This window comes from Arachis ipaensis, chromosome B06 (genome assembly GCF_000816755.2).
Source record: "Arachis ipaensis cultivar K30076 chromosome B06, Araip1.1, whole genome shotgun sequence".
Taxonomy (NCBI): Eukaryota; Viridiplantae; Streptophyta; class Magnoliopsida; order Fabales; family Fabaceae; genus Arachis; species Arachis ipaensis.
In genome coordinates, this window is record NC_029790.2 from 48,183,153 (window position 1) to 48,196,080 (window position 12,928).

Consider the following 12,928-nt stretch of genomic DNA (forward strand, 5'->3'; position numbering starts at 1 on the left):
ACAAGAAACTCAAAGCAATTAAAATGAAAAATAACAATGGTGAGATTCATTAGGGATTAGAGATATCATAATCCGTCATGAATCAACGGATCTCAACTTCATTCTCAATCATATGAAGTAAATCTATGGCAGATTGTAATTAATTGAGTCCTAATTCCTTGGCAACCCAATTTCTCTAAATATAATCAATTTGTCAATTTCTTGATCTAATTGTTCATGAGAAGAGGTTAAGTTCAATTCTCTTATCTATAATCCACACAAGTTCTCAAGATCTTAACTCAAACCAGGAGTTTGTTAATCAAGAGAGTTGTGAGAGAAAGAGCTTAAAACTAATTTCTATGATTCCCCTTCCGAGGCTCACATAGAAATTCAAATGATCTAAACCCCCTTCTGGTAGTGATTAGATCTATTAAGCACGGAAGTTATCTCTTAGCCACAATAAGCGGATTGAGAAGAAGAAGAATTTCATTCATTCATTTGGATTACAATAGAGCTCCTCCACCTAATGATGTGGGGCTTAGTTCGTCATAGCTCTGGAAAACTTAAAGAGAAAAGAAAAGTACATGAAAGTAAAACTAAGTACATAAAGAAAATGATTCAGAGTTTCCCAATTAGGGTCCCTTTCTCCCAGTGTTTTTTTCTAAGTTCAAAACTCTTCCTATATATACAATCTTCAGCTCAGTCCTCAAGTACTTGGATGTGGGCTTTTGGCCTTAGTTGAAGCAAGTTAAGAGTGGCTATTTCTGAAGTTAATGCTGGCGTCAACTCACTAACGCTCTCATACTTGCATGAGTGCCCTTGGAACTGGCATTGGTACTAACGTTAACAGCCTTGCTAACGCAACAAGTCTTCTTCCATAGTGGCATTAACATGCTGTTAGTGCACTAACGGTGCCACTAACGTTACCTATAAACCCATTCTGGCGTTGCTACTCGCGTTAACACACTAATGGGGCCTGATAAACCCCAATTTTGTGGTTTATATTGTGTAGAATTTTGTCAATATTTTCCACACTTATTCATAGAAATTTCATGGTTTTGTGTTCTCTTCCTAATTTCGCTTCATGATGAAAAACAGGCTTCTTTTGCCTTAAAAATGCCATATTTTGATCCTCTTCTATTGCCATTAGATACCGTGATATGTTAGTTGAGTGTTTCATAGTTATAGGGCAATAATGGCCAAGAAGAGAGAAAGAAAGCATGCACAAGTGGAAGGAACATGAAGAATTGAGCTTTGGAGAATTGGCTGCGACGCGCACGCGTGGGTGCAAGAAGCTAGGGACAAGCACGAAAGTGACGCATTCACGTGGATTAGCGAAATTCCCATCGACGCGTATGCATGCCTGATGCGTACGCATGGATCGCGAAACTCAAGTAACGCGTACGCGTGACGCGCAGCACGTGACCTCAGTAACGAAATCGTGGCTGGTGATTTCTAAGGAGCTCCAGGCCCAAATTCAGCTGGATTCTACATGGAAAAGACATAGGAACTCTAGGGGGAGAGGGGGGATCATTCATTGTAAACTTTACACAAATTTTGGGTAGCTTTTGTTTCTCATGTTCTAGAGAGAGAAATACTTACTCTTCTCTAGATCTAGTTTGATTTGATCTTCCCTTGTTAAATTTTGAATTGGTTTTGTTAATTCTAGTTTTTAATTGTTCAATTTGAATTCTCTAGTATAATTTTGTTTAGATCTTGTGTTTGGATTTAGATGTTCTTGTTATTTTCCCATCTTCTTCTCATTTTATGACTCTTGTAGATCTTGAATTCCTATTAGTGCATTGATGATTTCTAAGATTAATAGTGTTGTTTGAGTTGTTTTCCATTGATAATTGTTAGTGGGTACTTGTAGTTTTCAATTAATTTGCAATTTGAATATGTCTTTTAGTAATGCATCCCATGTGTTTGATGAAATATTTTATTTGATTATGGAGTAGTTTTCTTTACTCTTGGCCTAGGCTAAGGGAATTGAGTAAGCTTGAGTCATTGAGTCTAATTGAGTTGGTGATTTGAGAACCCTAGTGGTAAAATTGATACCCATTGACACAAATCCACTACTAAGTCAATTAATAGTTGGATTGGGGCTTATGAGTTTAGATTGACCAAGCCATTTAACGTACTTCAAGCTTAGAAGTAGACATTGTACATACTTCAAGCATAGAGGTAGATTTAATGAGCTTGGTTCCTCATAATTGTCAAGATATGGTTATTAGACAAGGATAGTGAGTCCAATTCCCACGCCTAGCCAAGAGTGCCTTTTATTATTCATACTCAAAACCCAAAAATACCAATTGCTTGATTATTGTTATAGTTAGTTTAGTTATTTTCTTAAGTCCTAGAGTAGAAATAGATTACATGTTCTCTTGGTAGATTGAAATTGCTCATACTTAGTTTTAGTTACTTGATTTAGTTTCTTGCACTTTAAGATTCCTTTCATATTAAGTTTAGTAGATTAAATTCTTGCTTATGACTCTCAACCCCGGAATTCTAACCAATATTGATGCACATGTTTGCCCATTCCTTATGAGACGACCCGAGGTTTGAATACTTCGGTTTACTTTTATTGGGGTTGAACTTTGTGACAACCAATCTTTTAAAATTTGATTCGAGGATCCATTGTTGGTTAGGACTATACTTACAACGGGATTTTATTGAGAAATTCTTTACCAACGATATTTCTTGTATCAGGGCCATCAACGTTCTTGTTGTGCGTACGCACACTGCCCTATGCGTACGCACCCTAGCCAAATTTTCCAGTCCCAACTCGTGAAATGGTCGAAGATGTTAGTGTGCTAACTTGGGTAACGTTGGCACCTCTTCTTGTGTTGTGGCGTTGATGAGCTAACTTGGGCAACTAACGTTGCCCTTCTTCCTGGATTCACGTTGGTGCTGGCGTAGTGGGCTAACTTGGCCACTAACACCAGCTTCTTCTCCTTGGCAATGTTAGCACTGGAATTAGTGGGCTAACTTGCCCACTAACGCCATAGCCTCTGCTTCTCCTTTGCTTCTCTTTTGCTTCTTTTTGCCTATCATCAACACAACAACTACATCAAATCTTTGCCAAAATCACAAGATAATGCATCATTCACTGCATCAAGTAATTCTTGCATCAATCTCATGAAAATGTTTATAATTCACAATGTTTGATTGAATCAAGACATGCATACATTACTCATCTAAATGCTTGCTTATTGACTAAGAAAATGCATGAAACCAAGTAAAAACTATAGAAAATGGCTTTTGAATCTAGCCAAAGATGCCTAGGCATCAGATGCTGGCGGCTATGGTCCGTCGGAGATGGAGGAGGAAGGAACGGGATGATTTGGGGAAAGATGGAGGTACGGGAAAAGAAGAGAAGACAAGAGAGAGTGAAAATAGGGAAACGTTCTTCTAAATTCAAATCGGGGGATCATGCGTACGCTTGAGGCATGCATACGCATGACGGAGAAGACAAACAAGAATTGTGCGTGGGCACCCCTTTCGCACAAGCCACACACAAGTAGCATTGTGCTCGGAAAGGGGGGGTCATGCAAACGATGCAACATTGATGAAAGAAAGATTTATGCCGGCTTAGAATTTCTCGATGGAAAAGAACTTCTTCATTGTAAGTATAGTCCAAACCGGCAATAAATCCTCACATCAAAGTTTAGATAAAGATTGTCACAATCCAAAATAAAATAACCGGGAGTTTTAAATCCCGAATTGACTTCCCTCAGACTAGCAATTAAGTGTGGCCACTTTTGGTTGTGAAATAAGGGGTGTTTTGAAGCATGGAATGGGAATTTAAAAGAACTAAAGAATAAATAAACTAACAATGGATCAAAATACAATTAATGCTTATTAGAATAAAATAAGATCAAAACTAGTGAAAATGGAGTAAAATGTGTAAAAGAGCTTTGACTTGGGAATGAGAGTTAATGAATCCTATCCTTGTCATAACCATAACTATGACAATTACAATGAGTTAATCTCACTTCATTAACCCCTAACATCGAGGAGTAAGTCAAGAAAGCATAATTGACCTTAATCCACAAATCCTAGCTAACTTACTAATTGACTTAGTAAAAAGTTAGCGTTAATGGAAACAAGAGCAACTAACAAACCAAAAATACCACTAAATATCGAACATTATGACTCTAGTATTCTAGGGACTCATTTCCCAAGCCAATGAGTAAAAATATACTCAAAATTCATAATTGGTATTTTCACAAACACTTGGTGGGCATAAAAGCAAAACATAGCAAATTGTAAAAGATAATGAAAACTATACCCAATCTATGCACAAAATCAATAATAGAAACTTAATCAGGCATATATAAATCATAAAATATCAAATTTATTAACAAGGATTCAAGAAATCAAAATTAGATATATTAACAAGGTAACTTCAACTATGAGAAAAAGTAACAAGATTAGTGTAATTAAGGATAGAAGAATAAAGATTACTTACAATAAAGGCAAGCAAATATCCAAGATCAAAATTGAGAATATAAAGTTCTACTATAAACCTAATACAACCCTAAGAGAGAATTTCCTAAAAATAACCTAAACCTAACTAAAACTAACTAATGTGGTGTGTAATAATGTAATGAAATATTGTAATGTGTGTACCCCCCCCCCCTTTTTTTAATATGGAATGTTACCCCTTTGATATAGCCTCTAAATCAGCTTCAGGAACTCCAAAATTGGGCCAAAAGGCCCCCAAAATTGCGAGCCACGTGGCTTTTTAATGAAGTCACGTGTCATGACTTGTGCGTACGCACAAGGTTGTGTGTGTATGCACACTAGTTGAAATCCATCTTGTGCGAACGCACAAGAAGGTGTGCATACGCATACTGGAGAGTGTGCTTCTCCTTTGTTTTCTTCATGAAATCTCTCATTTTGCATGCTTCCTTCCACTTCTACCTAGCCATTCTTGTCTATTGGACCTGAAATCACTCAGCAAAATATATCATGGCATTGAATGGAATAAAGATGGAATAAAATTTATTAATTTAAGTATAAAAAGTATGTTTTCATATTTAGGCACAATTTAGAGAGAAATCACAAAAGTATGCTATTTAAGTGAAATGCGGGTTTATGTGATAAAATTCGCTCAATTCAAGCCCAAAATTTACCATCAAATATGGATTCATTAATTCTCCCACACTTAAATGACACACACACTTCAACCTCAACTAATCAAAGATGCAATTCAAAGAATTCCATGTTTTTACGCTTAGGGGTTTGATGTGGTAATAATTAGAACAAAAGGAAATTAAAAAGCTTAAAAGTCGTTTACAATGGTAGATATAATGGTATGGCCATAATTAAAAGTGATTTTAATCATAATAAAATTACTTAAGAATCTTAATTGATTTAAAATGAAATTATCTCTGAATCTATTTAATTATTTCTAATAGAGTAATTTCTAAAATTATAAAGTTTAAACTTAATAAAATAATATTACAATTTATTCATATGTAGGTTTTCAAAAATGCGGAATGTTACAAAGGTGGCTCTTTTTGTTTCCTCCAATGTCACGACTCTTAATAAACTACGATTCATGCTAGTTGTAACCGTAGAAACAAAATCATGAAAGGTCATAGTCAAGTCACCTTGATTAGTGACTGTAAAAATCTCCTTAAAGTAGGAACTCGCCACCTTAGCAATGCTCTCTGGGTTTGAAGGTCTTTCCCCATTGGTCCCAATTAGACCCTAGATTTTGTTTTTCTGGTTCCTAGAATGAAACCTCTGATAAAAGAACTTAGTATTGCGATCTCTTTCTTTTAGCCACTTGCATCTAGATTTTTCTCTCTAATAACTCTCCTTTTTTTGTGTTCCTCCTCCAACTCCTTCTCCTTTGGTTCTTTTTTATTGTAACATTAATCAAATAAAAAAATATGTTAACATATACGTATACGTCATTTTGAATTGAAAGTTTGTGGTGGACATGTTATAGAATGTTGTGTGTAACTGGTGCGGAATTTAAAGTCCACAAACTAACCGGCAAGTGCACTGGGTCGTACCAAGTAATATTCAGGTGAGTGAGGGTCAATCCCATGAGGATTGATGGATTAAGCAACAATGATTGAGTGATTGGCTTAGTCAGACAAGTAGAAAATGGTGTTTTGAGAATCAATTGCATTAAACAGTAAATTCAGAAAATTAGATAGCAAACAGTAAATTGGTGTGAAGAATATGGGAGAAAACAGTTAAGGTTTCAGAGATGTTTATCTTCCGAATTAACTTTTCTTATCAACTATTTTAATCATGTAAGATTCAATTCATGGCAAACTATATATGACCAAACCCTAATTCCTTTGTAATTTAGCTTCCTCTAACCTAGTTAACCGCCAATTCCTTGGTCACTTAATTTCAATTAGAGGGTTAAGTTCAATTCTAGTTTATATGCCACAGAAACCTTAATTATCCAAATATAAGAGGATTATATGTCACGTATCCCGTTAAGTCCAGATAATTAGTTATTTAGGAGAAATTATTTTCAAGCTGCTGTTCAAGTAAATTGCTTTTCCAAGGTTTACAACAACTCAATTAGAATAAGGTTTAGGAGAAATTGTTTTCAAGCTGTTGTTCAAGTAAATTATTTTTCCAAGGTTTATAAGAACTCAAATAGAATAAGGGTTATTCGTCCGATCTACCCAAATCCTTAAGATGAAGAACGAAAACAAATTCTTGAATTTGAAATCAAAACATTAATTAAAATAGACGAGTAATAGTATTAATCCACAGAATAAACATAACTCCTAACCTTAACAGTAGTGGGGGTTTAGTTGCTCATGGCTCAGAGAGAAAACTAAGATTCAGAAAAATTGTAAAGAGCGGAATGAGGTGCGTAAAAGAGAAGAGAGCCCAAAGAGCTTAATCTTTTTCCTTTTATATCTAATACTAATAAATGTAAAATATATTTTCTAAAACTAAATAATATCTTTTCTTATTCGTAATTAAAATAAAATTTTAATCAAAATAAAAATACAATCTTCAAATCCTCCTATCAGGCGTGGGGACCATTGAAATTTTGAGGATTGGTGCCTAACTTGGGCTGAGCCAAGTTAGGTGCCACTATGGCCGAGTGGACTTGTGGCTTTTTCTTTCATATGGTTTCCTAACTTGGGAAATTCCAAGTTAGGTGTCACCTTGGCTGCACGAATATGAAGGATTTTGTGATCATGGCGCCTAACATGGGAAATTCCAAGTTAGGCGCCACCTTGGCCATACTTCCAGGGAAATAAGTGTATACTATTATATATCGTTAAAAAGCTCTGAAAATTGGCTTTTCAATGCAACTGAAACTGCGTCAATTGAACCTCTATAGCTCAAGTTATTCTTGTGGCAGTGCAAGGAGGTCAGGGTTGACAGCATCATTCACTTTCTTCCTTTTCTTTTACACAAACCTTGTCAAATCCATCCGAATGCTACCTGAAATAAACCAAATTGTACATGACTCAACATAGCATTCATAGTGGCTCAAAGGTACTTAAATCTTGACTAAACTTAAAAATTCAAATACAAATTTACTAGGAAAAGATAGAAAAGATGGTCACGCATCGGTAACCTCTGATGAAAAATTTTAAATGAAATGTTATAATATGAAAGAAAGACTAAATTATGCTCTTATTCCCTCTTTTTTTTTCAGATGTCTACTCCCACTAGAGTCCCCTTCCCTTTTTGTTTTTTGTTTTCTCCCCTATTTATTGAATAAGAAAAGAAAAAATACATTATTGCACACCAATACTCTCCAAGTCATTTGCATGTAGTGGGTGAAATTTGTTAATGTTCTCTCTATTCTTTTTTTCTGGCCATTTTAGTTTGTCTGGGCTTTTTGTTGTTCAATGAATCTCTATCATAATAATGTTGGTATGTTTGATTTGCATATTGTTGAGTGGGATATGTCGAAAACCACATTTCGGATTCGGTCATTTTTGTTGAAGTCTAGTAGTGAGTCTTGAGCCTTTGCTTTTTGGTCTTGAAGGATGTGTTTGGTATGAGATACTAAGACTGAGATTCATTATTGTGTATGGTGGTCAGAGATTAAAACTAAAATTTTAATTTCGGAACATAAAATTTCAGTCCCTTCAGTACCTCCAAAAAGTACAGACATAGGGACTAAAACATTAATATCATTTATTTCCAAAATTACCTTGATTTAATTTTTCAAATTCCAAATCTAATCCCACATTCCCTCTTCCTCCCACACCTTGACTCCTTCTCCTCCAACTTTATCTCCATCTCCACTTCCACCACCAGCTTGGCCTCCACCTCCGCCCGCATCTCTCGCTCAGCGATAACCTCCACATTCAATGATTTAAGTGGCTTGAACCGCTTGAACTAAGTGAATCTTCACACACACCATCGATTTCAGTGGCCACAATTGCTGGTGGTTCTTGTTCGTGTTGCATTCCTCGAACAGGCATGAAACTGGCTGCGCACAATGGCAGAGGACGAATTCTCTGACTATGCGAGTGAATCCGGTGTTTTGAATTGGTTTCCGTGAATGCGCATATGCATACGGAGGTGGAAGTGCTCCGTGAGGGTCTCTAAAATATCGAGCTCCACGATCTCGCCGAGGACGACCTTGCCTCCTCCGACCGTATCCTTCTCCTGCCCAACCTCGTCTTTATAAGTAGTAGTCAGAGTTTGCTACGAGTTTGAAGTTATATCAAAGTTATTAGACTAAAAAAATGTACTCTGTGTGTGAGAGAGATTATGAGAGTCGAAAATGAAAGGGGATGGATGGATAGGGATCTGGTGAGAGGAGAGAGAGGATGGGAGAGAATTAATGAGTGAGTGAGAGTACAGAGTTTAGAGAAGGGAAGGGGAGAGTAATAAGGAGGTAGAAGAAAAAAAAGGGGTATTTAAGTAACGTTATTTGTTTCACTCTCTATGTTTATATTAAATCAAACAAGATACAGAAACATAAATCAGTTATATACAATTTACACTAAAATATAATATAGAGAGTTAATTTAGTCTCTGACTTTTAGTTTCTATCTCTCAGTCTCTTCTTTTAGTCTATGTCTCTCAAATTGTCTTTCTTCCAAATGCAATCAAAAGAGTATTAGGTTATTGATTAGCAAAATTCTTTTTCTTTCTTTTTTTTTTTTTTTGTACTAATAAAATTGAAAGAATTTTTTTTTTTGGCACAAAGCATAATAACCACAAAATTATTAACTTGTATTAACATCGGTGATCGATCTCAAATGCCTCCTTACCCGTATATTAAGGATCTTGAGTAAACTATTTTTTCTCTTATAAACTACTATAAACACATTGAAAATTACAACTATTTAAGTTTCTAATAATTTTTTCATTAAACATTTTAATTAGCATTCTTACACTTATTAACAAGACCTATTTCTATAACTCAAAAAGTTATCCAATAATTTTAAAGGTTTAACAAACGAATACTCAAAACATTTATTCAGATTAATTTTGTTAGAAAATTTTAAATTTTTTAATTAATTAAACAATAAATATTTTANAGCGGCGGTTTAGAACCGCCGCAAAATCAAACGCTGGCGGCTCTGTGGACCGCCATGGTTATGGACGCCGGCATTAGATTTGGTGGCGGTTTCCAGCAACCGCTGGTATAACCACCGCTACATCAATATTTTGCGACAATCGTTTAGAAAACCGCCGCCAAACGCAAGTGACACAATTTTCAGCATATTCACCGATGATTCTATAACCACCGCTATTTACTTTGATGTTTTACTACTAATGAGCTATATTTCGAATATCAATCATTGGTAATTCAAATCAAATAACTTCGATTTACTAATAACCTTGCTAATTCAACTGAAACTGATTCCATTTAGTACCATAATGTATAATTCGAATTAAATCAATTCGATTTACATAGATATATACATGGGAACATCTACGTAATGTTTTTTATTTTAGGACTATTGGGTAATATTAGTGGCTTTTTTTAGTTTGTTTAGATATTTTATCCTATATTTTAATTTATAAAATTAATAAAATATAACTAGAGCTTGAAACTTGCAACAAAATAATCAATAGGCTGAATTTAAAAAAAAATAAAAATAAATGAAAAAGGAGAATATTAAACTCATGGTATCGAATTTGAAATAAGAAAGTTTCATCAAATGAGCTACTTGTCATTTATAAAGATATACTACAAATAATTTTATAAAATATCTGGTAGAGGGAGAGGGGGGGGGAGCCCCTCAAAAGATCCGCCCCATAGCAATTACCGTATTAATAATATAGCGTATTTGTGGAAGAATGGAAAGGAAAAAGGTGTGGCGACTAAAAATAATTTTCATCATAATCAAAGTCAATCTGCTATTAAAAAAATAATCATACTCGTGAGTCCTCAATTCCCATCCCATTCGCAACGGCATCAAAGAGTGAAGGATTTTTAACCGATTAAATTTTTATAATGTCGTGAGATTCATTATTTTTTCTATTTTAACTCTTTAAATTTAAAATTTATTATACTAATCTTCAAAATTTAGTTTCAACTATTATATTTGTCTTTGGACTTTTTTGGATATTGAATCAACACATAAAATACTAAGTTAATTCTGATTTGTCATATTAAAAACAGAATTAAGTGACATTATTTTGTGTTGGTGCTTAAACAAAGCAAAATCAAAATCTTTTTGGAGAATGAAAAAAGATAAATGATTAGCATAACATATATACTATTATTCGTCTTTTGGTTTTTGTCTTGTTTAAACGCCAAAATAAAACGATACTTTTTAGCTCTGGTAAGTTAAAGCCAGCTTAGCACTTTGTTCGCCGACTCATTGCGAAAAAGGATCCAAAAACTAATATGATACACACAGCTGGATCTCAATGATCAATATAGTGAATTTTAAATTTGAAAAACTAAAATGATAAAAATTATGAATTTAAAGGACCACTTTTAAAATTTAATCTCAATATCTCATTTTAAAAAGAAATCAACATGGTGCGGACAAAGTTAGGCTCTCATCATCATGTCCCTTTTTCTTAAAAACTAAAATAAAATAAAAGAAAAAGTATATTTTTTATTATTAAAATTTGTTAAAAATTTTTAAAAATACCTCTAAATTTTACTTTGTTTCAATTTTATTTTAAAAATTTTCGATTTACATAAATATACAATCCAACAATAATGCATAACAACTACATTTTGCTTATTTGTATTCAAGGTTGTTCTTGTAATATTGTTGCTAAATTTGTTCTAAGTTTTTGAAAAATTAACCATCATGAACATATTTGATACAAATTAAAAATTTTTGGAATCAAATTAAAAGAAAATAAAACTTAAAAATATTTTTAAAACTTATAACAAACTTCAAAGACAAAAAATATATTTTATCCTAAAGGTTGTTGAACCGTTTGCGTAGGGCAATGGGCAGAGTGGAGAGAAGACACTGAGGACAGATCGGGGGAAGTGAACTTTGTTTGAAAGGGTATTTCTGGAATATAAAAACTTATAAGATTACCACCTCAATGTTAAGTAATGTAAATTACCTGCAAAATTTAAATTACCATTAATATATATTAACTAAAAAAGGCAGTCTTTACAAAGAGTCAGGTAATTTAAATCAAAATTACTAGTAATCCAGATGGATTTATCATTTATGTTACTGCAAAGTGCCTCCGGTTAGAATTGCAAATCCTCAGACCGCAGAAAAATTTTAAGGAATGCAAAGCAAAATCAAGCACAAACAGAAAAGGTAACCATTTGTTTCCACGTGGGAAAGAAAATTTCCATATTTCTGTGTAAGGGACAAAAAAATACTAGCATTCCATAAAACATTCTTAATCTGCTAACATCTTCCAATACATTTTTCTTAGTTACATTAATCACTGCTTACTTCTTCCACTTGATGATTTATCCAACTGAGAAATGAAAAGGAGAACAAAAAAAAATAAGGGGAGAAAGAAAGAAACCAATAAATAATGGCACCAAAATGGCAAGGAGCAGATTCATAATCCTTCATCTACCCAATTCACAGTCCCGGTTAAACCAGTCAAGTTTGGCTAAACTGTGACCATATCCAGTGGTCCGTTCTGGGCAGCTGCCTCTGCCAATTTTTTCCAGTTCAATTCTCGCTGCTGCTCCACTTCATGGGCTTTAGCCTCTCTCTCTGCATGCTGCCTCTGGCACTCCTCAACCAATTCAGCGTCCATTTCAACAAACATCTTCCGAACATTCACCGTCAACCCATGAACTGCCTGGTTCCAATGACACTTGATATTTTTCTCCAATGCTTCATATATTATGGGTAGCACTACAGTCCTGTTTTGAGCAATTAAGCTGACAATATGCTCATTATTCCAGAGGAAGAGGGCTCGTTCTGCAACCTGCAATGCAAGTGTGCCTAAGAGAAGAGCTCTGTGCGATATTTAAATCTATTTTACCAACAGATCATACAATTTAATACATGATTCGGGAAAAAGGAAAGCAAAAGAAAATGCCCCAATCAAATCACTATACTGATTGTGACTCAAGAAATATAATATGCAAAGATAATCACATAATCAGTTCAGGATTTTTACGTTAAACACAAGGAACCAATGAAAAACCATCCATCTTGCAGTGACTATGACAATCTTGTTAAAGTATAAAATCATTCATATATTACCTCCCTCCCTCTGGCCTATCCCACCATATTTACAAAGTACAAGCATCACTTACCAGTTACCACCTAACAAGAAGACTTTTTTTTGTCCAATAAGGTAAAAGGAGCACAGGAGCAACTAAACATCTGCTTTCTGGTAACATTGATTATGTCCTCTCATATTACAGGATTATGCATTTAAAAGCATGTTCGATTTATTTATTATATTCATTAGTTGATACGATTGCACGCAAATTACAAAAAATGAACATATTTTGTTCGGATTCCTTTTAAGAAAATAAAGGAAAGAAGGAAAATTAAAAGAGATCAAGAAAACAAACCAAAGA

At 34.3% G+C, this 12,928-nt stretch overlaps 1 protein-coding gene and 1 long non-coding RNA gene across 2 annotated transcripts in view; both read right to left on the reverse strand.

Annotated features, from left to right (window-relative positions):
- LOC110263323 overlaps positions 2,315 to 12,928 on the reverse strand; it is a 22,516-nt gene continuing 11,902 nt past the window's right edge. The window contains exon 3 of the long non-coding RNA XR_002348751.1: positions 2,315 to 2,327. This is a non-coding gene — a long non-coding RNA (uncharacterized LOC110263323). The remainder of the gene's footprint in view (positions 2,328 to 12,928) is intronic.
- Positions 11,685 to 12,928, reverse strand: part of LOC107648750 (serine/threonine protein phosphatase 2A 57 kDa regulatory subunit B' beta isoform) — a 4,470-nt gene continuing 3,226 nt past the window's right edge. Inside the window, exon 2 of the mRNA XM_016352579.2 lies at positions 11,685 to 12,324. Coding sequence (XP_016208065.1) covers positions 12,001 to 12,324 — 324 coding nt within the window. The 3' untranslated portion in view covers positions 11,685 to 12,000. The remainder of the gene's footprint in view (positions 12,325 to 12,928) is intronic.